This window comes from Embiotoca jacksoni, unplaced genomic scaffold (assembly GCF_022577435.1).
Source record: "Embiotoca jacksoni isolate LCO1_2020_lvr unplaced genomic scaffold, fEmbJac1.0.p SCAF_4, whole genome shotgun sequence".
NCBI lineage: Eukaryota > Metazoa > Chordata > Actinopteri > Embiotocidae > Embiotoca > Embiotoca jacksoni.
The window spans coordinates 15,001,826-15,028,204 of record NW_027185392.1 but is presented as its reverse complement, the minus strand read 5'-3'; the positions used below and the strand labels follow the sequence as shown (position 1 = coordinate 15,028,204).

General features: G+C 39.8%; 1 protein-coding gene across 4 annotated transcripts in view; it reads left to right on the top strand.

Annotated features, from left to right (window-relative positions):
• lrba (LPS-responsive vesicle trafficking, beach and anchor containing) overlaps window positions 1-26,379 on the top strand; it is a 189,042-nt gene that overhangs the window by 20,294 nt on the left and 142,369 nt on the right. For all 4 annotated transcript variants that reach the window (XM_069166599.1, XM_069166598.1, XM_069166596.1 and 1 more), the window contains exons 2-21: window positions 6,088-6,319; window positions 7,620-7,720; window positions 8,698-8,793; window positions 10,489-10,610; window positions 11,316-11,442; window positions 12,175-12,294; window positions 13,547-13,693; window positions 14,700-14,897; window positions 16,989-17,122; window positions 17,597-17,705; window positions 18,083-18,235; window positions 18,638-18,806; window positions 19,106-19,185; window positions 19,764-19,826; window positions 20,421-20,518; window positions 20,815-20,907; window positions 22,206-22,314; window positions 22,686-22,767; window positions 24,842-24,965; window positions 25,087-25,279. In XM_069166599.1, the coding sequence (XP_069022700.1) occupies window positions 6,088-6,319; window positions 7,620-7,720; window positions 8,698-8,793; window positions 10,489-10,610; window positions 11,316-11,442; window positions 12,175-12,294; window positions 13,547-13,693; window positions 14,700-14,897; window positions 16,989-17,122; window positions 17,597-17,705; window positions 18,083-18,235; window positions 18,638-18,806; window positions 19,106-19,185; window positions 19,764-19,826; window positions 20,421-20,518; window positions 20,815-20,907; window positions 22,206-22,314; window positions 22,686-22,767; window positions 24,842-24,965; window positions 25,087-25,279 (2,550 nt within the window). The remainder of the gene's footprint in view (window positions 1-6,087; window positions 6,320-7,619; window positions 7,721-8,697; window positions 8,794-10,488; window positions 10,611-11,315; window positions 11,443-12,174; window positions 12,295-13,546; window positions 13,694-14,699; window positions 14,898-16,988; window positions 17,123-17,596; window positions 17,706-18,082; window positions 18,236-18,637; window positions 18,807-19,105; window positions 19,186-19,763; window positions 19,827-20,420; window positions 20,519-20,814; window positions 20,908-22,205; window positions 22,315-22,685; window positions 22,768-24,841; window positions 24,966-25,086; window positions 25,280-26,379) is intronic.

Here is a 26,379-nt window from a genome sequence, read left to right as displayed (position 1 = left end):
TTGACAAGATAGCTTGTTAAAATAAATCCACTTAAAGAGAGCTGTTGAAAAAGTAGGCCAGTGGTGAAAGCATGGTCACTCTGACAGCCCATTTGTTGAGTATTTTGTTGATTTGATTTACATTAAATGGGCTTGAAAACTGTTGTAAAGCGTGGTTGTTATAAAAGGCGGCATTTAAAGCACTCTTGTAGAGGGCAAATTGAACTTTTCCACAAAACATTTATGTCTCTCTTTCATCGCTGTAGGATCACAACACACTGGTTTTTAGGAAAATGCTTGTACTGCTGGCTGTACAATGATATCAATCAAACATGGGATCATTCAGATCTTTCTCTAGTCTTGTCCTTAAAGATGCTGTAAAGTAGAAATAAAAATGAGTTTTAAGTTCATCACACCACAAAAGTATAGGTTGTTAACTACCCATCCAAATTTAAATGAAAAAAAAACAACCGGATAAGTTTGTTAAATTAGGCTTTGAAATAGCGAGAAAATCATCAGTCCTCTGAGACTGGGGGGGGGCGTGTCCCTGAAGGAGCTGAAGCTCCGCCCACTCGCCGGAAGGTGTTCAGTGTTCTGTATGACAGTCCTGTGGCTGCAGTTCCTTTCCCGAGACATCCTGTAGCAGCCAGCTGATGTATGATAACAATCTGACTACGGCAGGAGTAGAACCGAAGTCCAGTGGGATGACCTCTTATGCAAATGAGCTCCAGGCTTTTATAGCGTTTCACCGTGCGAGAGGAGGAGCCATGCAGAAGGTTATATAAACCAGCTGTGATCTGACGTAGATAGGTTGTTGTGAGGTAGATAGGTAGTTGTGAGGTAGATGGGTTGTTGTGAGGTAGATAGGTTAGGTTTTAGCCCTGCCTAAACAAAACCTGAGCTGAAGACGGGTGAGAAACTGTTCAACGGTCTAACTCCACATTTCAGTGCGACAAAGTTTTCTGGCTTTGCACATGATTTCAGCAACTCATTTCACACGTGTATATAATGTACTGAGAAGCAAATCATGGATATTTGCTTTACAGCGTCTTTAATATTTTATGCATCAAAACTGACAGATGCTGTAATTTTTTGTGTATTCTGACAGTTCAGAGCAATTAAAAGTCCAATTGAATCCATCTGACAAACTATAGAAATGCTCGACATGAGCACATATTTGTCATGGACATTCTTCTATTGTCTTTTTTCTGCTGTTGTCTCAGTCATGCAAATCGCTTTATATTCAAATGATTTCCCGCCAGGACTTAATTGCACTTTCATTAGGCAGTGCAACGAAGGATGAACATCAACATGGACACATAAACAATACAGCGGCTCATCACCCTGCAGCCACGGCCTGGCAACATCACTGTTTCTGCCTATTACCTTTAGCAGGGTAATTTGCTACAAAATGGCCATCATTTGTTGCTTTCTCTCACCATCAGCATCACACGGCTCTCTATAGTGATTCAATAGTCTCTGTTTCTTCAGCTCACTCGCTTCAGTCTCACTTTCTTGCTGAAATTTTAGACCTCTTTAGTTTGTAATAAGAATCATGAAAATGTACACCGTTTACTGATAAATTATAGTATAAATATGCTTCACAATAAACACTCACTCCTCATACGTTTGGCGTCTATTCAATTTGTTTTGAGATTTTGACGCGAATAGGATGAATACAACTGAGAACTCTTACAGATGTATTTCTGATCGATGTGGTGTGTTTATCAGCAGCAGCGGATATAGAGAGCCGGTGTGGGAGGTCTCCGCCATGGAAGTTATGTACATCTTTAGCTCCTTCTCTCTTTTTGTTCTTTATATATTTGGGATTTCTAGTTGAAACGGGGCATTAAACAGCAAGTAGCATGAAGCACATGAATTCTTTGTCAACAGTAGAATAAGCAGAGACATGTACCATGACATCAGGACCTATCTGAAGAATCTGTTTCCGTCAGGATTTATTCTTTTTTCCTGTATGTCAACTTTTCCTTCTCAACAAAGCGTAAAAACCTTTTTGTGATTCCACTCAGTTTTTTAAGTGCAAATTGAAAATGGGCATTAAATAGGTATTAAATAGGTGAATAGAAACATATGGATTGCAGTGACTGTTTTACTTTAAAGCCTAATATTCAACCAAGTGTTAACCCTCTGTGAGGTCACTCAGTGCTTTGTGAACTGACATTTTGAAGCCTTGAGTCTGGCATTTTGGCCGTTGCTATCCTTTTTTTTTTTTTTTTTTAAGCCAGAAGGGACTATATTTGGACGTGACTGAGAACCTGATGACACTATGCCCACCCACCTATGCCAGAAACCTGATTGCACCCCAGGCATGTCAATCCAACCAGAGAGGCCCTCAAACATAGCTCTCTTTGAGGCCTCATATCGACTAATTAATGAAGGAGTTATTGAAGTTATATAGCTAGAGCTAGAAGTTTTAGAGCCAGCCCCCGGTGGCTCTCTGGTATTGCACTTTAAGGCACTTGCACATTGGCCTCACTTTTCAAACCCGGAGATCAAATCCATTTTTTTTTTTCCCAGTCAATGTATTCAGCCCATGAGTCGACTCATGGAATTAAAATCTCAACTTTTCCAGCTGTCGACATCAACATGAAAATTCATGTTTAGCTGAAGCAATTGACCATGATTCTGGTTCCGGGGTACCATTTAGCTCTGCCATCCTCTGGAGTTGCTCTCCATGGAGACCAGAGAAGCCTGTTTGTGCTTTGTGTTACGGCCCAGTGGCTGTTTGGCTGCTCAGCCATGATTAATTCAGGCAGGCCTCGGGGGAGTAGAGCCAGGCTAGGTTACCCAGCCAGGGATCTGGTGTCGAGCTTCCATAAAGACACTGGCCTTTATGGCAGCTTTAGGCACACAGCTCTCCTTGGCTGGATTTGAGGCTGGAGCTGGCAACTTTTCACCTGTCCCTGAAATAGGGCGACGTAAATGATTGAATTGAATGTTTTAAGGAATTGAAATATAGTAAACCTCTTTACTGTGCACCAGTAGACACACATGTTTTTCCACAGCTTTAGGAAATTGCATTTTTAATTTGCATTAAGGTTTTAAGTATCCCAGTTGATTAATGGAGGCCTTATTCAGTTCATTATGATGTAACAATGTCTGATCATTTATTTCTATAGATTGCACCCAGCAACAACATGGATACTAGGCTGCTGTGAGGTTTCATAACAGTAGCATTACTTGATTATCAGGGCTGGAACTGCCATGAGAGAAAACACATTTTCATAACGTGTAAATGTTTTATGTCCACATGCTCATTTCTCAATACACCACTGAAGTGAGTCGAAATTTCACTCAGAATTATTTCATTTAAATTTAATCAAAAGGAAAACATGAGTCATCAAACTTGAGAACTGTAAACAACAAAAAGCCACTGATTATTTTTTGTCTGTTTACAGAATCTTTTTCTTCTTTCATTTTAGCATGAATTAAAATTGGGAAAGCCATAATGGACTCTTGGGTGTAGTGGTGGCGAGTTGTATAAAAAAAAATTATACTTTGTATAAAAAGTACCTCACAACATGAGATAATCTGGCAAGGTGTCTCGGTAATTGTTCCATCCATCTTAGACTCGGGCACCTTGCTGAGAGTGAGGAGTGAAAAATCGGGTCCAAAATCAGCCCTGTTATCCTCCGGTGTGTGCCGGGTGTATGTCACTGCCGTGTGGCACTCTGTCTCCATCCTCGTATTTGCTCTGAGTCAGCCCTTGGTCAACTGACTGTGATGGATGGATGACTCGTGTACAGCGTCGGGCTCATAAATCAGTTGTTACTGTGGCAAAATGGCACCTGGCGTCCAATAATGGAGGCGTCCAGCACCAGGTTACTACAAGAGGTGTGTGATTTATCAAGGACTTTGTAAAAGGCTAAAAGGGAAGCAAACAGGATGCCAGTCATTTCTGACATCATGGTTCTGAAACACTGGTTTGTTCCAGTTTTAGGTGTCTCGTGGATATTTTGATCAGTTATTTCCCTTACTTTCCCCTAAGAGAAAGCTTGGTATTTGTTTGACCATTTATGTTGAATGTTTTGTTGTGTTGCATTTGACCTTTGCAGATACGGTAGATGCATTTTTTTTAAGCTGTTTTAAAAGTCTAATTTAGTCTAAAAAAAGGTTTGAGGCATCCAAATTATGGTAAAAGATGTTCAAACTTCTATTGTGGTCTATACATGCAGATCAATGCAGTTTTGCCTCAATGTTTGTCAGAAATTTGTTTTTGTTGTTTTTGTCCCAAGTAACAGTCCACAACCAAAAGGCATTCCGTTTATTATCATGAAGGACTAAAGGAACCAGTCGTTTTTCCATTATAAATGACTAAAAGCGATTTATCCGTCATCATCAGCAGAGATGAGAACAAAATCTAAACATAAATGAGCATCAAAACGCCTTTTTAAAAGATGTCCCATAATCAATGTCATCAGTTTTGGTGATTGAATAATTGTTAAGGCATAAAAGCCTGATTCAAGCTCAATTTTTATTTATTAAATTTTTTATTTTTTTCATTTTTTAAATTTTTTATTTTTTTTTACAATAAACAATCAATATATGCAATATATTTATATAAATATTGAAAAAAGTACAGGGCCAAGAATATTGTTCTTGAATCAAAAGTTCATACACTTGACTAATATTCTCATTAGTAGGAAGGCTAACTATAGCTGTTGTAATAGTTGTGACTATTGATGTGAGGCTGTTACATATTGGTTCAAAAACATTATTACATTACATTTTACACAAGAGGATGAATAATGAACAATAGGGGATGAAGGAAATAACCCTCACTCTCTATTTGATTCTGTTTAAAGGTAACCAATAGCAACACTATTTTAATGTTGATACTTGACATTAAAGAGTAAGAGGATATTCTGAGTGGAGGTTAATGGGACGATGGGGGAGCTGTATGTCGGTGTTAGCGTTGCTTTATCCTCCATCTTTAAAGATGTCGCAGCAGCAACGTTTTCCCTCCTTTACATATCTTCAACTCTCGCACATACACGCAGGCAAACACACACACACACACACACACACACAGCTAATCCTAACTCATTCATTTTAATGGGACAGTTTCCATTCCCTGCACCAAATCATACTGTTTTCGCATCAAGCCAGACTAATGGCAGAGTACGACTGTAGCGTGTTCATTTTTTTTGTCCAGTCACACCTCCTTGATTCTAAACATGACAGCCTTTCTCACAATATTAATTGGACATCAGCATTGTTATTTTCCTTATCTTTTTCTATTAGGCAGGGTGCAATAATAAAAATGTCATCACAACTATCAAGAGCTGACAAATTATGACATTTATGGCTCATACATTTTTTTTTACCAGACACAAGGAACATTATTTCTTTGCTGTAAGACAAGCATTGTGTCTCAGCGTCCCCTAAATATGCCTGAATAACAACATGTTCTAAAATAACGACATGTGCTATTGGATATAAAATAATAGATTGTTAATTGTGTGCTTTCAATGCATTTGACTGTAAAAAGATAAACATAAAATGGGATCCTTGTATGTATCCTCTTGAATATACGTCTAATTTAATCTGAGCCCAGGACTGTGTCTGCCAGGCTGTCAGATGCTGTTAGTATTTGAGGTTCTCCTACAGGAACAAAAGACCTCTAAATACTCTTCTCACCGCTTGTGTTTGTTTGGACGTCTAGCTCCTTTAAATGACATGGCTATTTGTTTGATCTGTTTCGCTCTGGGTTTATTGCAGTGTTTAAAGGCGTGCTGTAAACGGTACAACCTACTGTCAGCCAAACAGACACAGATTGACTGACAGGAACCCGTTCTTCCTCCCTGACCTTTAATCCGCTTGCAGCATTTCTGATGCATGATTACTCATCTATTTAGGAGTGTGTGTGTGTGTGCACACAAATACTGTCACCATGTGGACACAAATTTATGAACCTTTAAAGCTCTATTTATCCATCTGTCTATTCATGTCTGGGTCTGTCTGTGTACCTTGAGAACAAGTCAAATTCCTTGGATATGTAAACCCAACCTGGCAAATAAAGCTGATTCGGATACTTCTTGTCTCCCCCCACACCCACCGTCATCTCTCTTTGTTTCTATCTTCCAGCTGGTCGGCGGCCAGTTTGACCTGGAGATGAACTTCATCATCCAGGAACCAGAGAGCATTGTTTGCATGGTGGAGCTGTTGGACAAGTGTGAGCCCACCTGTCAGGCCGAGATCTGGAGCATCTTCACCGCCATCCTGAAGAAGAGCGTCCGCAACCTGCAGGCGTGCACTGACATGGGGCTCATCCAGCAGGTGCTCCATCGTATATCCACCACCGACAGCATGATCGCAGGTACTGGGAGCCGTTCCGCATTGAAAATGTGTTCTTTATTTTGTTTCTTGAAGACAAAATCAAACAAATCAAATGTATCTGAAGCCATTTTTGGGGGGGGGGGGGGGGGGGTTTGAAAAGTTAAAAGCAGCTGGGTTATGCTGCAGTAAAAAAAAAAAAAAAAAGTCTGTCCAGCTCTAGGAGCCTATTACAACAAGTGCTGCTGAGTTGTGCTTGACAAGAAAATGAATCCCTACCACGTCCAGAAGAGATGTCGTTGCTGAAGCTTTGCTTTGACCTCTGCATGGAGGGGGAGCAAACAATACGTTCCAACTCCATGTGTCCGTAGAGTATTGCAAATACAATAACCAACTCTACAATTTTTCTTCCACACAATAACCTCCCGGTTTCCTCATCCAGTGTCGTAGACACTGATATAGTACCCCAAGTGAGGGCCCAGTCGTCATGCAGAGTCCCCCCCAAGTCTCAGTTGAGTCTGCTGCCCATCTGCAAATTAGTATGAATTAATCCTACAGTGTTCGGCTCAGTGAACTTTTGCCAGCTAGAACAGGCCTGGCTGATGGTGTTTATGCAGTCAAGCGATGATGCAGTCCAGCATTAACTAGGCAGCTTAAAGAAATGGTCATTATACCGCTCGCTGTAGTAGAAAAACTACGTTAGTTAAGTAGAGGTGATCTGCTTTTTTCTATTGGTCTACATGTACACATTAAAATACGTTAAAGGTTGGTCTTAAATCCCTTTTTATTAGTTATATTTTGAAGACAATCTGTTCTCTTATGAAATAACAAATTTAGTTTTACAAAACTAAAAAGCTGAGCTTTAATATGATGTGGAAAAAGACCTGCCAGATATTACTGCCACTCATCTTTTTCAAATATTTGAAAAATTAAACCATTTTAAATCATTAACTAAAAGGCACACCAGTCACAGATCTGTCACACTATGGCTCATCGTTCCTCAGTACTAACTAATGAAAGACGCTGCACAGTAGCTGGGTCTCCCAGAGTGTCCTGTCTATTTTAAGTCTCCAGGTTTTTTTTTTAACTTGGGGCCTGTTCACCCTACTTTTCCTTTAAATACGTCTTAGCTGCTTTGCTTCTTGTAGCTTTGGCATCACTGAAAAAAAATAAAAAATAAATAAGGGCCAAGATTATAACTATGCGCTTTGATCATGTTTGAAATCATGGAAAACCTCTTGAATGATTATATTTATTTTGTCAGTTTTTTAGTTTTTTTACACGCCCTGTTTGACCCTTTTATGTTTCCGCGTGTAACCTCTGGCCTCTGCTGTGTCTTGCAGATCTGTTGGTGGACATGTTGGGTGTGCTCGCCAGCTACAGCATCACTGTGAAGGAGCTGAAGCTTTTTTTCAGCAAGCTCCAAGGGGAGCGAGGCCAGTGGGTGAGTCAGAGTCATACCACGGTGATCTGTCTTGGTTGTCTGGTACCCACGTGAGGAATGTGCTAGCAACACTTCAACTGCAGCCATCCCATAGGCAATGCCCTCGTCACATAGACAAGATAAATCATGTGAAACCAGACGAGAGCTCCTCACTGGTCTTGGATCCAGAGCAGATATTAAGTGGTTCACAACATTACACACAGATTCTGAATTTAGGTTACTTTTTTACATTGAAACAGTGCAAGTCAAAACACTGAGTGTTGACACAGTTGGAGAACATTAGTTGTTTAAAATAGCCTGGCTGAGCTGCATGCAGCTCCTGCGTATGGGAATGTCCACAATGAACTTAAGATTTATGATACATGTGGGGAAGATAAGTTAGCACATCCAGGCAGAACCAGTGGCACAGAAGGCATGACAGATGAAACGAGAAGGAGAGTAACCCATTGATCACTGACACTAATCAAGTCACGGAAATAGGGCAAGATCCTTTAGTGCATCTAAATTCCACCTCACTCTCCCGCTGTCAAGTAACTCCTGCCACAGCTCCACTCTGTTTTTTTTTTTATATCTGAAGAGACACCAGGGACTTTGTGCAGAAATTTGACTATCCGTTGTGGTATTAAACACATACACCTTGTTAAAAGCAGGAAGTTTTAACCTTCACAATGAGTGTGCTACATCAACACGTTTTGAATAGTTGTACTGAAAGAAATACATGTATAAGGTGATCATTGAGACTCTAAATGAAGTACTCTGTTGTGCAAATCTCTCTAGATGTCAGTCTTAGAGGTCTATGAGTTTAGATAAATTTAGAACAAGCAGGTGCTTTTAATCGGTCAAGGCTGTATGTATCAACTGTAAGTGTGTAACTAGTGTTCACATGTTTGTGTGTGTGTGTGTGAATGCCTGTTTGGACATTGATACTGTATCAGCTGCCTAAAATCATTCATGTGTTTATTTTTTTTTTTTCTCAGCCTCGTCACGCAGTAAAGCTGCTGTCAGTGCTGAAGTACATGGCTCACCGGAACGGCCCCGACTCTTTCTTCAGCTTTCCAGGGAAAAATGCAGCTGTGAGTACACAACATGATGCCACGACTTCACCCCACTGACACAAACACGTGGATAATGAGCTGATTGGTATGAATTGAATTTTCTTTTGTGAAGAGTGGACGACCATTTTGATGACTACATGATAAGTCTCCTACTAGAAATGAATGAATCAATAGTGAGCCACCAGAATTATTAAACCGTGACTGCTCCCCAAAGTCCTATTTTCTACCATCATTGAGAAATATTTTCCTCTAATGATGGGAAGAAAGAGAGGACTTCAGATCTTTGAGACCCTTTCACACTAAGTGCTTCCTAATCTGCTTTCCGTGGGGGAACCATTCAATGTCCCATTTAATTTTTCCCTTAGTTATTTCTTATACTACTGTTGTGACTCGGATCCGTTTCAAGGCTTGAAAGCCACTGTTCTTTTACTGAAATGTTATAAAGTATTTACAAATATAGGGCTGTGACGGCATGCTTTTTGATTACAGCAGCATGTGTTCTTAAAAGTTGCTTTGTTATTGTGTGTCGAAGTAAATTTCTCGTGTTGTCATTTTTGTTCAGCTTTGAAGTATTCAAATCATGCCCTGACCATTTTGTCTGTACCTTGCCTGACCATTAGTTTATTCAAAACCTCCACCTCCCTGTTGTTTGTCATTGTATCATGGGCAGTCAAGCTGCACACTTGTCTTCTTTTCTTGTCTTTGATGATGAGATGACACATGGTTTTAATCAGTGCAATCATTGGTCAAAAATGCATGAAATACACAAGAGGACAGGATCAGATATTATGAGGATTATTGTATGTGATGTCACACAACATCACTAGAGGAAAAATATTCAGATAAAAACATTGTTCATTCTTGTCATTTACATTGTTAATTTTCTCTGCTTTCTACTTTGAATGACACGATCCAGTTTGAGGTCTCGTTGCACTATAACTTGATAAAAGCAGAGTTGTGCTCATGCATGCAACGTTACCACATGTACTGAAAGTTGCACTGCTTTTTTTTTTTTTTTTTTATTGCTTCCTGCCACAAAGTACAGTGTATCATAGTAGTGTGATCATCTCTAGATGATTCCATCACATCCTAATCCATCTCAGTTATTCTGTATTCTGAGCAGTGATAATGTCTTTGGGACTAAACAGCTCATAATCAATCCTGAGATATGTGTGTGTTGGATTGAGGGACAAATGGACCATTGAAACTAAAACGGAATGAACTTTTCATTACATCAAGTGTGTAGCCTACAGGAAGTTGTGCCTCCGTGTGTGTGAATCCGTGCCCCACTGTTGCATTATTTAGTCAACATTGTGTGTGTCTATGTGTGTGGTTGCCAGCTTCTGTATGCATTGCCTCCTCCCTTCACATGAAGGCGCATATATGAATGCAGAATGCTGCCTTGTGGGTTTGGATCTGATTTAGTTGATCTGAACTTTATTCACACTTGGATGTGCTTGTCAGCAGTGCGTTTGAAAATACTTCCTGACTCTTGTGTTGCTCTGCTAATTAAATAGAAAGGTGTGGGATAACCAAAGCATGCACATACAAAACAATATTATTGGCATTATGTTTTTTATTTTTTTTTGTGGGCTAGTGACATGACTTTCAGACTGTACCAGCAATGTATTTAAAATGGCTCAGTGGATCATTTCATTCCACAGGTGGTCAGGACCCACATCTCACTGTCATGCTGTTTTTCTCTGTTAACAGGCTATAGCTCTGCCCCCCATAGCAAAATGGCCATACCAGAATGGATTTACATTCCACACGTGGCTCCGCATGGATCCTCTCAACAACATCAATGTAGACAAAGACAAGCCTTACTTGTACTGGTAGGTAACACAGGAACACTTGTGCTCTTTGTTTGCCATTTAATTGTTTGTATATTCCATCTGTAGCGGGTTCAAACAAAATCAAAGGGCTACTTTCTTAAAGTCAGTAGTGCACATTTTTAGTGTTAATCGTACAAATAGAGGGGGGTTGAATGGACGTTGTAATTATACAGCTGGATGAAATTAATGTTGTGGATGAGAGTGTTGACATGAAATTAAGTATTATGTGAAAGTTGAAGCCTCCAGCCACAAAAAAATGGTTGTGCTTCTTCCTGTCTCTTCATCCTTTGCTTGCCCTCCAAGGAGCGAGTAAAAACCAGCCATCTGATCATCTTATTTTCAACCAATAATTAAGTGCTGCCAAAATCTAATTTATATAACAGGGATCGGTTTGTGAAAATGAAAACCAAGCTGGGCAGCCGACAAGCTGCTCGAGAGAATTTGTAATGAAAGCTCCTCTTCAGCTGCACGCCCTTTTTTAAAAAGAGATTAAGTCACTAAATCACATGCAGGGGCCCCTTCTCACTGGGACACTGAGAATGATGGGAAGATACTGTGAAGTTGAGAAATGATTGTTTGCTGTCTTAATCCTTTTGAGATGTCTAAAGACTTTAGGATTTACCGGATACTTTAACCATGTTGCCTTTAAGATGTAGCCTCACTCAGAAAGTAAAGCTGGATGTTTGTATGTTCATTTCTTTTCAGTTTCCGTACCAGCAAAGGCCTGGGTTACTCTGCACACTTCGTGGGCGGCTGTTTGATAGTGACCTCATTAAAATCGAAGGGGAAAGGATTCCAGCACTGTGTAAAGTACGACTTCAAACCACAGAAGGTACGAAAAGGAACAAAAACAAAGCAGCATAGAAGGATCTGTAACCAACTATTCGTGCACATCAAACGACAAATCCTTGTGAATAGATCACCGAAATCTCATGTTGGCACACACATAATCAATCGCATGCATACACACAAACACACACACACACACACACACACACACACACACACACACAATAAATCTAGACCCTGCCGTAAGAGTGAACTGTTACGTTTTACCTGACTCTGGGGAGAAGCAAAACGAGAGGATGGAGGAATGAGGGCAATGGGAGAGGAGGATTATCCAATACTCTGTCCCTTCCAGGCACAGCATTTGCTCAACACCATTTCAGTCTGAGAGATCCTTTGCCCCTAGACAATTTGAAACTTCCTCTTTCCTCCCGTAGGCATGAAGGCACTGCCTCACCTCAACAAACCTCACGAGGACCCAGAAAACTCGTTTGAGTTGATTTTACACTCTATTTTTAATGCATGTTCTTTCATGTCTGGAGGTAACCATAACCTGTTATTTATTTCACTGGTTGTGCAGCTGAGGAAAAAACAAGACACATTAAGTAGGTGGGATTATAGCTTGAGGGGAGTTAGTCCTGAAATGTGATGGAATTGGGCTAATTAAGTTGGCAAAAAGGTCTCTCAGAATGCTGATTTACTGATATCTTTAATGTGATTGATACTCCAAAACTACTGTAGACCGAAGCAGGTTTGAGCTTCTTTTTTGTTGTTTCAGTGGTACATGGTGACTCTTGTTCACATCTACAACCGCTGGAAAAACAGTGAAATTAGCTGCTTCGTGAACGGAGAACTGGCTTCCTTCGGAGACATTGCCTGGTTTGTCAACACCAGTGACGTAAGTAGCAACAATTCAAGAACGTTCTGTGCTGTTTGAAAATGTTCTTTAAATTATGCCAGCAGCAGCTGCTCAAACAAGGAGCTGTAATATTTGATCTCCGCACAAATTCTAATGGATAATTAAAAGACGAGTTTCAGATTTAGACAAATTATTTGCTTTTTTTTTTTGCTGAGAGTTAACAGCTGGCTGACGCAGCTTAGCATAAAGACTGGAAACGGGGCGAGGCAGCTAGCATGGCTCTTTTAGGATGCTGTTCTGCTCAGCCACAACAATTTGCTTCAAAAATCATTGTTCCACTTGGGTTTTGCAGCGACTAAGCAAACATATAACATGTTAATTTAGCTTTAGAAGTACTGCTGGTTGGATTTTCTTCCCTTTCAGAGCCAGGTGACATGTTTTCTACCGTTTCCAGTCTGGCCTGCTGGCCATAGTTTCAAATTTATCGTACAGATATTAGAGCAGTATCAATCATCTAATCTGACTCTTAATAATAAAGCAAGTAAGTAGTCTTTCGTCTTGACCATTTTTATGTACGAGTGTCTTCTGTGTGTATTTACAAATCACGAGTATTACTGCGTGACCCCTCTGGCAAGATTTATAGTTGTAATTCCACCTGTGTACTTCCACAATATTTTTGGGTTTGACATGTTGGGTGAGCATAACAGGGTTTCTTTCAAATTTCTATTTCTTTACAAAAAAATAAAAACGACCTTCGCTGTCATTCCTCTCCAGCTCTCAGATACATCTAATCTCAGTCCATGCTTTCAGAGGGCTCGGAGGTGAAAATGTTCTCTCCATCTTTTTGTATTGAGAGTACCTTGAAATGTGACTGAATATCCCTGCCCCACTCACGCATCACTGTCTGAACTCTGTCTCACTCCACAGGATTGCTTTCTGTCATGCTGAGATATGAGATTATTCAGTAACATTTCTTTTGGAGTGAAAATGCCTTCACAGTGTAGCATAATCCTCGAGATGTGTCAAAAAGCAAATTAGCTTCTTGATTGAGACGTGGTCTCATCACTCAGCGCTGACCATGAACCAGAGGAAGATTAAGGAAGATTATCAAGTTAGCTCGTCAGTGTGCTCATAGTTTGAGGCTGTGTGTTTCCATTTATAGCAAATGTTAACACGATTGTGACTTTCCCGTCTGTTCTTTCTTGCTATTTTTGGTCTTGTTTATCCATCTTTCCTGTCTCCATTCCTTATTTCCTTCCTCTCCTCCCCTCCATGCGTCCTCCTGCTGTAGACGTTTGACAAGTGTTTCCTGGGATCGTCTGAGACTGCAGATGCCAACCGTGTGTTCTGTGGACAGATGGGGGCAGTTTACCTTTTTGGAGAAGCTCTCAGTGCTGCTCAGATCCTGGCTATCTATCAGCTGGGTCCAGGCTATCAGGTATTAAAGCAGAAAACCTGAGATGTCTGCTCAATAGGCAAATGCAGTATAAATGTATAAAAATGTACTCAGGCAAATGTTGTATAATAATAATAATAATAAACTTTTCTTTTTTCTAGTGTTTACCTAAAATCTAATGATTTTCAGTTAAATGTCTTATTTTTGAACACCTTGGAGCATTGTAAACTGTAGGCATTGATACATTTGCTGTAGTTTTTGAAGAGAAATGTTAATAATCTTGTAAAGTCCTCACTCATTTAGTTGAAAAATGCCGATAAAGTAAATAGTTTGTGCTCAAGTTACTTTGGCATTCAGCAAAATTTCTACTTAGAGCTGGATGACATCAGCAACAAATAACAACCAAACAAAATGTCGTCATAATTGTGGCACTCTGGCTGTGCCTTATTGTATTGTTCACGATAATATTAATATGAGTATTTGGAAGCGATTTGCTTACTAAAAATCTGATGAACAACAAACCTCAGTAATCTTTTAGTTTTTACTGAGTACTTAGAGACAAACTGTTACGTTTATGTTGGAATATAAAACTATAGCTCTTATTTTGTTGCCATTGTCTCTTTTGTCATTGTCAAAAATGTATCGTTATTGCAGAAATACCCTGAAATATGGTGATATTATTATCATAGGACCGTTTTGCCTCCACCCCTCATGTAACACTCCAAGGTCTGCTGTCCTTGCTGAAGCTTGAGGCCACTATGATATGAAAAATGTGCCATTTAGCTTTAAACATCAGCAACAAAGCAAAGTATTCATTAAACTGATGCACCGTGTTTGCTTCAGACCAGCGTTTGGTCGTTAATACTTCTATGTCTTAGTTGTGACATAGTCTTGGTTACCGATCCTTTAACTTTTTGTAATTTAAAAGGACACGTGTTAAATAATAACACTGGTTACGAGTTCACTTGTTTCGTGTTTCTTTATGTCCGTTTTACTCTGTCTTCCACTAAATCTTGTATTATCGTGTTTTCTCTGTCTTCTTGCTCAGGGCACATTCAAGTACAAAGCTGAGAGTGACCTGTTGTTTGCGGAGCATCATAAAACCTTACTGTATGATGGCAAGCTGTCTTCGAGTATTGCCTTCACTTATAACCCTCGCGCCACAGATGCCCAGCTCTGCCTTGAGTCCTCCCCCAAGGACAACGCCTCCATTTTCGTCCACTCACCCCATGCACTCATGCTGCAGGTAATTATACCCTCGGTGTAACCGTTTAGCTTGTGTGGCATGTGAGAGCCATTCCCCCCTGAGTTGGAGTTGATATTGCTTAGGACTGCTATTATTTTACTTTAACCTGAAGTCACCACGCAGCACCGCTGTTAAAACAATGTCATTACAGATTCATCCGTCACCTGTACACCTGCTCCTTCCCTCCTTCCCTCCTTCCCTCCTTCCCTCCCACTGTTCCATGTGCACTACTCTTTACTCTCTTTCCTCCTGCACAATAATGAAAGTGGCCCAGTTGGCATCTTTTCATTTTAATGGCCTCATTAAGGCAGTGTTGCAAATGTGTTGAGCCAGCCAGACTGCTGCTGCTGCTGAAAAATGCCATCCTGGTGGTCTAATCAAAATTGGCTTTCTCTGCGAGATTTAGTTTGGAACTTGATACAAGTAGTTGTGCATTTTTCTTTTAAGGAGTAGGTGGTGAACTTTTATAGAAATGTCAATACTTCTAATACATGCACACACTAAACCCACCACACACATACACACACACACACACACACACACACACACACACACACACACACACACACCAAACTGTTTCTTCACTCATGTTGAATTTTCTTTTCTCAAGCACTAATTGAATTTTCTCTCATGCCCTCTCATCAAAGAAAATGGCTTTGTTTCCTTTATAGGGAAGGCTTTAGCTGCCACACAAACGGTTGCTCCCTCCAACGCGCACGCACGCACGCACGCACGCACGCACTCCTGAAATATGAATGAATATGTGACCTATATTTGCAGCTTTACTATGCCGTGCTCAAAAATTCCAATCCTATAGAAATGGGAAAGTTTTTCTAAACCACTCTTGTTGTCATGACATACCACAACATAGACATGAACTAATTCAACAGAATACCAAATAATTGGATCCTGACTGATATTGGATTTTTGGGCCAATACTGATAGTGAGGAGCAAAAAAAAAAAAAATCCAATAAGAATACATTATCCAATATTCTTTATATGTATATACAGTGTATAAACACCTTTTTCTTTTTGCAGCAGCAGCAGCAATCCCTAAATTGTGTTTATCAAACATTGTTGACACTTGTGACAAAGATATGTAATGGAGGAAGGATATTACTTGCATTTTATTGTCCACACTGACATCGTTGCACTGTAAAACTTCACAAAGAATTTATTAATGATGAATAACTACAAATAATAAAACATAAATAACATAATTTATAATTTACACCAAGCATCAATTTCTGTCTTATGTTCTTTAAAGAAAAATTATATTGGACAACATATACACAGGTACTCATATTTAAAACACAGATGTTGACTTATCAGAGTTTCTTGACTAGAGCCTTGTTGCAAAACAAAACCAAAAAAAAAAGCTAATGTTTAACACACTGTTTTTCTGATCCTGAGTTGTATTCTACCTTCTCAAACCCTCAATGTCCTGAATTTATCAATGGAAGCTTCAAAAATATGGTCGTGGCAAAACCACGGTTAAAGTAAAGAGCACACAACAATCAATCAAAGATTCAAAGGATCAGTTACAGTTTATACTGGATAAAAACCAGATTGTCGTGGTGTTGTATAGTATCAGCATTTTGTTAGCTTCGGACTGTGACCCAGTGATGGAAACAAATATTTGTTTTCTCGTTTGCATTGTGGCTCCGGAAAAGTCTTGTAAAGCAGGCTCTGAAAAGTTTCTTCTGTTTTCTCTCTTATTTGCAAGTGATTCCTTTTTGTTTTACTTTCTGCATCTAATTGACGACTCCCCTGTGTCCTTATCTTGTGACCTACAACCAACTCGGTATTACCATACGAAAGCAGATACAAAGGGAATGGGGGTGACTGTCAACTGTTTGTCACACTGTATAAAAGCTGCCCTACGGAGGAGTGACGGGGAGCACTGCTGGGGGGAGCAATGCTGGACACCTCTCTTTGAGGGTGCATGTATTTGCTCCTTTTTGCAAGAATAAATGTCCGATGTGTTTGATTTTGAACCAAGCCTCTGAGTAATTTTTTTCCAACACCCAGATACAAAGTTTATTACATGTGAAATGAGTTAATATTTATGTGTATATGTGTGTCCGTAGGACGTAAAGGCTGTGGTCACTCACTCTGTCCAGAGCGGCATACACTCTATCGGCGGTGTGCAGGTCCTCTTCCCTCTGTTTGCACAGATGGATTACTGCCAGCCTTCCAACCAGGAGCTGGACACCTCCGTCTGGTAACGCCACACACATACATTACACTAGTCCTCTGAGCAAAGAACAATCATGAGGATTCTGCTTTGTATCACGAAGCCATTGTGATTGTGTGAAACATGCATAGTGTAACATCACAGATCTAAGCTGCTTGCTCAGATAAACGATTAGGTTCATGTTAATGTCAAACTTTAATTTGATGGATTTCAATTAACATTATGTGAAGTTAAAATAAAGGTTGAGAATATCGGTGTCACCGTGAAGTCTTCTCATTTCTAAATTGCAACGTGGTCATTTGTGCTGCCCTCAAGGTGATGCTAACTGGAATCTGTTCTCGCAGCACAGTGGCGACACAACACCCTCATTCAATCACATTTCATGTAGGATGTGGCCTTGACAGTCCGGGCTTTGTCAGCAGCAGATTATTGTCACTGTCTAACCTGCAGTCTGTCCCTCTCTCTGTCACGTTTTTGTTTTTCTGTTTGTGTGACTCTCAGCTGCACTTTGCTGTCCTTTGTGATGGAGCTCTTGAAGAACTCGGTGGCTATGCAAGAGCAGGTCTTGGCCTGCAAAGGCTTTCTTGTCATCGGCTACTCTTTGGAGAAGGTGAGACGAACGCAAATTGGCTCCACTGGCAGAGAAATACTCAAGAGAGCCATCTTCCTGTACCGCTAGCTGCACTCATAACAACTCCAGCTCAGTAATAAGGCTGATCTTGATTCCCTTCCGCTACAACAACACAGACAAACACCCAACGTTTAATATGAGACAGACTCTGTTTTCCCTGGGCTGTATTTGGAGGTCACAGCTGGCTTGTGTGCTTGTTAGGCAGAAGAGGAGCTCCTCCCTCCTCATCTTTCTCTGCATATATCCTTTCCCTCCCCTTCTCATGTTGCAACTTTTTGATCTTTCTGCTGTCCACATCTACTGAGTTTTTTCCACCTCCATTTATGGCACTTCGTGTCTCCCCCTTTGCGCTGCAGTCTTCCAAGGTGCATGTGACGCGGCCCGTCCTGGACATTGTACTGGCCTTTTCCAGATACCTCAGCAACTTGCAGAACGGCATCTTGCTGCTCAAGCAGCTGTCTGACCACATTCTGTTCAACCCTGCCATCTGGATCCATGCCCCTGCCAAGGTAACATCAATACACACTCACAGCACCACATTATTTTACACTTGGTTTCATTGATAAAGATGGAAAAATGAATTTTTAGATAAAAGACACACAAAATAACTACTGCGCACTGATGTTCACCCCCACCCCCCACACACACACTCTAGTTCTGTGCTCTTGCCCTAGATTTTATTTTCAGTGCTTCAGAGTTCAACTCAGAGTTCAAGGTTATCCCTCCACCTGTGACTCAGTGATTGCTATTTAAATGAGAATGGCTTGCCTGAACCCTCAAGGGCTTCCAAGCATCCACTTTCTTCTCACAGGAACAAAAAGCTGGGACACACTGAAACTGGTTTATTTCACTCAAACTGTGCTCAATCCTGAATGCATGCATTTTATGTTTGTTTGCTTTAACGTGTGCAGGTGCAGTTAACACTCTACACCTACCTGGCGACAGAGTTCATCAGCACAGTGACCATCTACAACGCCATTCGCAGGGTGGGCACCGTGCTCCAGGTCATGCACACACTCAAATACTACTACTGGGTGATCAACCCACAGGACCGCAGCGGAGTCGTGCCCAAAGGCCTCGGTAAGAATGCACACACTGTGCAATAATACGTTTTAAATACTGCATAATGCACTACTGATTCACGGTACGCGCAATCCTTTTCTGGCGCCCCTTTCAAATGTGTAAAGGTAGATTTCCCAAGCACATTTGATCATGTGAACAGAAACCAATTTACAGACACACACAGCACTAACACTCTTATATTCTCACTGCACCTCCATCTAGCGATAACCTAGGTGCAAACGCTTGCTTTTATAAAAATCAGATCATCTTATAGTTTTTTGCTTTTACATACTCCTGTGTGCTGTTTGGGTTTTCAGATGGTCCAAGGCCAAACCAGAAAGAGATCCTTTCTTTGCGCGCCTTTCTGCTCTTGTTTGTCAAGCAGCTGATAATGAAGGTGAGCTCATGGAGAACATACAGTTGTCCTTAGATGTCAGCTGGGTGATTAAAGCCTTTAGCCATCTTTACATCTGTCCGATTGTAAATAAAATGTTCTGCACTTAATGACGCATGTGGATACTTGCTTTTTTTTTCTTTTCTGCTTTCTTCAAACTTGCATGTATAAAAATGTAATTAATATTTGAACATGTCAATTTTTTCTTTATCTCCTTGTAGAACCTGATAAAGCTCAGATATAGATTGGCAGGATGTTGATTGTGAGATGTTTCACTATTGAGGATTTTTGTTGCAGTTATTTTTCTGTATTATAATGCCTTATTTACATCATGTTTTCATCTTAGACTAAATTGAGCAAACAGTGCTTCTACCTGTTTACTTGAATTAGTATCTTAATACTTTTCTTGTGTGTAAGATAACTTCATAAAGTATTAAACGTTAACCCCAAAATCTACTATTTTGGCATGATTGAACATATTTAATTACAAGTTATGTACCTTTTCTTGAAGCTTTGCACTGATGGAAATAAAAACCACCGGTCCAGACAATGGGGAAATGATCTGTGCAATTCTATTTTAGGATCATGGAGTGAAGGAAGACGAGCTGCAGAGTATCCTCAACTACCTCCTCACCATGCACGAGGTATGTGCATATGTACTGCTGTTTACTAAAGAAGGACCAGCAAAGACAGACCTCACCACCAGATGGCAACACAATACTACTATACTGCACTTTGTCTCCCAACCGGCTGTTCTGTAGAGCAAAAGCAAACAGTTTCGGTTGCTAAAGGCAGCATTACTGTTCCTTGTTATTTTAAGTCTGCCAGTTTGACGTCCTGACAGAAGTGAGTTTGTTTACAGTGCAGTGATGCAGAGCAAATGAATCATTGAGATCAGTCAGTAACCCAGTGAACCTAAAGGGTGGTTACAACACTGTCTGGAAAAACCACGACCATGTGGCGGTCCTTCACGTTATAGATTACTTTTTATAATTATTCAGATGCTTGGGATGTATTCCATATATTATTGCTGCTACTGCCACTACTATACAATGCAGGAATATAAATATCAATGAGTGATGAGACAAATTGTGTATTTACATTTATTTTTATTTAAATATACAGTAATAATAATAAATTCCTCACAATTTAGGGCATAAATGTGAAAGCTGTCTCGCTTCCGTCAGCCCTTTTTGAATACCACAGTAGCCCCAACTCTCTTCCTCCATGTTCCTCAGGATGACAACCTCATGGATGTACTACAGTTGTTGGTCGCTTTGATGTCTGAACATCCTGGGTCCATGGTCCAGGCCTTTGATCAGCGAAATGGGATTCGGTAATGTTCAACTTTTTTTTTATATATATATAAATAAATAAATAAACAAACATATATATATATATATACTCATGGATTGCTTTTGCTGAAAGTAACAATGGTCAAAGTTGGAGGAAATTATTTAAATTGTTTTAGTTTTGTGCCGCTGTAGGTTTATGCAACATATTGTGGATAATATAACTACTCATTGTTTTATGTTTCATTAAAAAAAAATAACCTGAAGCTGTTTTGAAGATAGAAATATATTTGTTTTACTTGTTGTTTCATTTAATTTGGCTTTTTTTTTTCTTCTACAGTGTGATTTACAAGCTTTTGGCCTCAAAAAGTGAAGGAATAAGAGTCCAGACACTCAAAGTGATGGGCTACTTCCTGAAACACTTGTCACCAAAGTAAGTACCTAAAATACAAAACAAACACAAGTTATTCTTGTAAAAGTGTCCAAAATGTGTTAAAAAATGTCAAATTATATAAAAAACACTTATTTGTATAAATGGAGTGATAAAATAACTGAAAGTGAACAGTGGTATATTTTGATATCTTTTGCGTTGCGTTGATATGGATGATCTGATGACTGAATAGTTAGGGTGCAAAACCACATGGGCTACAATGCCCTAAACGTCAGAGTCTGTACTTGGATTCCTGGCCGGCGGGACCTTTTACTGCATATCGTTCCCTGTCGTCTCCTCACATTTCATATCTGTCTCTTGACTGTGCGAATAAAGGCAAAATACCAAAACAAATAACTGAAAAATAAAAAGATAATTAATTAAATTCCACACCCTTCTTCCTTAAAAAAAAAATACATGTAGTTGCCAATTCTATTTTTGCACTTTTCAAAGAAACGTTTTAATGTTTTGTAATGATATTTTAATGCTCTAAAATATTGTAGCATGCAGAAAATGCTAATTATATGGCAAAATTTTACTTTCAGATTGTTCAACATTGGTCATCTTAGCTGTGTTTAGCTGCAGGCCTGTCGATGTCAACTCAAATAACTAAATAATAACGAAACAATATATATTGTGTTATTATACATAATATAATTATAAAGCTGTCTATTTGTCTGATGATCAGTCAGTATTGTTACTTTGGGTGGTAATACAGGTTGCATTGTAAGCTCTTTGCTATTTAATTTAGCATCGTAATGCATATGCAATGCTGATGTAGGAGTTCAAGAGACAACGCTATCCCTTTCTTGGCAACAGTTTTTAAGCCGTGTGATCCAGATGCGGGAACAGCTGTTAAACTACCGGCAAATAGCCCACAGTTTAGCTAAAGTTTAAGCCTGATGAATGATCAGAGATGAAAGCGACGAGGAATTTTTAGCGATGACAAGGTCTTAATTCGTCAGCAGGGATTCTTTTTTTCATTTCCTCCGTCTTAAATGTCAGCTGCTACTCAACTGATTTCTATTGTTTATTTCAATCGCTGACATTTGATTAATCAGAAACTCCACATTTTGCCCTCGTCATTTCTCAAAATATATTATTTTCCTTTTCAACAGCATTCAATATTACTTTTAAAATAAGAATGACTGTGGAGACATTTCTAGCCAATGATATACAGTCAGTTTTGTTTATCATTATCAAGTTCATAAAATGCGTGGTATTGTTTACTGATACAAAAGTGGTTTAATAAAGTTTGTCTGTTTACTGACAAACTTTTGACCTCTTAACGTCCTGTTCAGGAGGAAAGCCGAGGTCATGCTGAGTCACGGCCTGTTCTCCCTGCTCACTGAACGCCTGATGCTCCACTCCAGCCAGTTTTCCATGACAACATACAATGTGCTCTTCGAGGTCAGTCTGCCCACGTTCACACTCCAGACTTTTGCTTGCAGGACTGAAGTGATTGACAACAACAATGAAACACAGTAACGACCTCTGTGTTTAACGGCATACCAATGTTGATTTCTCATGTGTTTACAGTATGTTTCTGGGTTGACTTTGTGCCTCATTAGCTAATCACTGTCAAATTATTCTATATGATATGAAAATGTAGTGATTTACATGAAATAATAGATTGGCTGACCACCTACAGAAACTTGATTTGACTATTATTCAGAAATGTGATCGTGAAACGTATACATCGCTCTGTGTTTTGTTTCTCTGTTATTGTCAAGACTTATGTCGACATTTATGACTTGAACTCCCTCTCTGTCCCTCGGTAGATTCTTACTGAGCAGATCTGCACTCAAGTGATCCATAAACAGCATCCGGACCCCGACTCCACTGTGAAGATCCTCAACCCACGTAAGTGCCTCCTCTGCGCCACACTGCTGTCCTAAATCATCTGCCGCCGCGCACCCTCTACATACCTACAGCTCCATACTGCAGCAGGATATTCCCCGTGGAACTGTGCGATCGCTATATACCGTCAAACAAATGAACGACATAAATTTTGCAGGCTGAGTGTATTTTCATGCTACTGAACCTCAGATGTAAACTTAACACGAGGATGGTGCAAACACTCGCACATCTGCTAGTTTTTATTAAGCTTCCGTATAATTTTTCACCAGGATTGATTTACATATGACGGAATAATACATGTAATAATTGATTAATATTCTGTTTGTTAAAAATGAAATTTTCTTGTGTATGAATGTTGTATAAATAATTTGATCAACCAATTTTAACCTATTTTAATACGTTTTCTTAAACCTTTTAAAGTTAATGATTAATATTTATTTGTCTGTTGCAAAGTAAGTATTTCATAATTCAATGTATTATTTTAATATCATTTATTTTACAAAAGCCTGTGTATTATATTACTATTGTGTATATAATAACATATAATTAGTAACTATTACTACTAAGCTATTATTTATGATCAGTCATAAATCACCAAGTTATAATTGAATATACACATCCAAGCATTGGATCGAGTATATATTAATACATACTATGACAACCTATACTCCTAACTTGTAGGCTATATATATTCATTCATTTTTTTCTCCCAGTGCATGCTCATTTTTTTAATTATTTTTTTTTTTTTACAAAAGGCAACATAACAAGCTGAAATAATGGCTTTGATCACTGTTCCCATGCAGGCCGTAACTCACCTCCAATTTCACGTCAGCTCACAAAATATTCTCATATGTTGAAATCCTAAGTATTCATTTCAACTGAGAAAAGAAAACATCCCCCTCTCTTTATGTTTCTATACTTTCTGCTTCTATACATGCACTTTTACGCACACACGTGCAAAACAGCTTTAATCAGTTAGAAATCCAAGCACTTGGTATAATCACAACCAAGGTTTACTTCCAACCAGCCTTAATCTGACAAGGTCCTGCTGTAGTCACACATTGATTATCTTCGGCCTTTATTGTGTTAAAAACTCTCAGACCCAACCATCCTAGACAGGCGGTATATATCATAGAAACCTTGTATGGGTTTGTGCATGTGAGCATAGTCTGTGGAACACAGAGAGGTGGTCTGTTTCTCCTTTGCCGTGTATTCTCTTGATTTAATCTGCGACAAACTCCCAAAATGGCCCCCTGATTGCAGTCTTTAGTAACGTCAGAGCCAATCAAACAAACCGAGGAAGTACCGTTTCCCTCAAATTAACTCAAGGGAAAAGAACCAAGAGCAAATGGAAAAAAGAGGGGAATACGCCATCCCTCCGTCCTCATTCCTGGTACATGCTGGGGTAATTTTCTGGCGGTAAAGGTTCAGCGACTCATAATTTGAGTGACTAAGGCGTAGAAACAACACAACTGTCTACCGGGGCAAAGGGGCATCGGTTAGCGCCAAGGTCTGAAGAGACAAGTGAAATCCAAGCTCCACCGTCTCTCGACTCATAGCAAATGGACACTGACATTGTCTAGATAATTCATCTAAACAGTCAGTCTCTTTGGTTTAACCGAAACCAAGCCTTCCAGGAGGGGCTTGCGACTCTGGCTCTCCGGTTTGAAACGATACCAAAGCCATTACAGTATGATAAAGATCAATGGCCCCAGACTTTTTATTCTCCTTCGTTCTGTTTTTCTTACCACAGGCGCAGATCTTCAGGTGTGTACAGCCGGGAGTTCAGATAGTTTGTGACACAATGATTTGCACATGTTGAGACCAATGTATGATATCGTTGTTGATTTGTGCAGTTTCCCCTCCTGCGACCGAAACGTTTTATATCCAAACAGAACGCTGGATGTTCCCAAATTCAGACATTTTATAAGACTTGGAAAATACAGTTTGCCGTAATGTATTATACCATAAAATGGACAAAGCCGACATAGTGTTTTGATATTTTCAGACAATGTTATTTTTCAGCTTCATAAACATGTTTTTATCTCAGACTGGATATTTTTCTGGTTGTCTTCAGAGATCCTGAAGGTAATAGCTGCTCTGCTGAAGAACTCTCCCCCGTCCCCCGAGAGCATGGAGGTGCGCCGGGCCTTTCTGTCAGACATGATCAAACTGTTCAATAACAGCAAAGAGAACCGCAGGTAAGAATACGACCGCTTCACGGGATAGAGAAGTACATCACACACCAGACCACATGGTGTTTATACGCCAGTGGGATTCACATTCAGCACCTTCTCATCGCTGTGCGCTCGGTTGTTTCAGGAGCCTGCTGCAGTGCTCGGTGTGGCAGGAGTGGATGCTCTCTCTGTGCTTCATCAACCCGCGCAACACAGAGGAGCAGAAAATCACAGAGATGGTGTACGCCATCTTCCGCATCCTACTCTACCACGCCATCAAATACGAGTGGGGTGGCTGGCGCGTCTGGGTGGACACCCTGTCCATCACCCACTCCAAGGTCAGAGCACTCATTATGTCCTGGCAATGGACACAGACAGACACACGCACACGCACACGCACACGCACACACACACACACACACACACACACACACACACACACACACACGTTAAACAGATTAGTTTATTTTTCGCTTTGAATCTTTCACTATTTCCTCTTTCTTTTATTTTTTTTTCCCCATTTCTATAAATTCTTAATGACCTGTTTCTCTTTAAAAAAAAAAAAACCTGCTTCAGTATTTTCTGCTTAAACATTTACCATAACTGTAACCTTAACCCTCCTTCTTAGTTTGATTTCAGCCAAATGGACAGCAATATTCAGTCTGATATCAGCTGTCACCCATTTGTTTAGTTTCAATCTGACAAAATACAATTCATCAAACAAGAAATTAGAGAGCATTATCGTCTAACCCTCTAACTTGCAGCGTAGGGTAGCACAGTAATTGAACCTTGCCTCTCAGTGCCGATCAGATTAAGCAGTGGAAGCGCTGTAGTGATTATAATTTAAAAGCTGGTTGCAGTATATACCAATGGGAATGGATCCCTTTGGCCTTTCCTCTCTTTATTTATGTATAAAGTCTCTTTCCTTCACGTTGCACAGATAAAAATAAACTTCTGGCACTTCTGATTTCCAAAAGCTGAATTCAAAATACTGCTTTAGAAATTCAGTGTTGATATCACATTACGCTACTCTGGTCCAGAGCAGTGAAGTAATTGAGGCTGGTGTCAGATTGTGGTCTGGTTCTTTTTTAAGCCTGGCAGATTGATAGTTGAGTTAAAGAAGTGCTTGTGATATGAGATGCTTCACTATAATGTGGGCTGCTGTGAGTGCTGGCGTCCAACAGGGGGCACAGACAGACTGTCTGGGAGTTGAGGCCTATAAAGGAAGCAATTAGCAGGACTGTGTTGTATGTGGGGTGTTCTAAACTCCCAACGCCTCTCCACACCTCTGAACACTGTAGAATACAAAGATAAAGATACAAGAAGAAAGATTTACTCAACAAAAATGTAATGTGCATGTACAAGAGCAGATGTTGCTGCATGCTTTACTGTATTGTACTGTCATTGCATCATTGTTGAAATATTCATGAAGAAATAT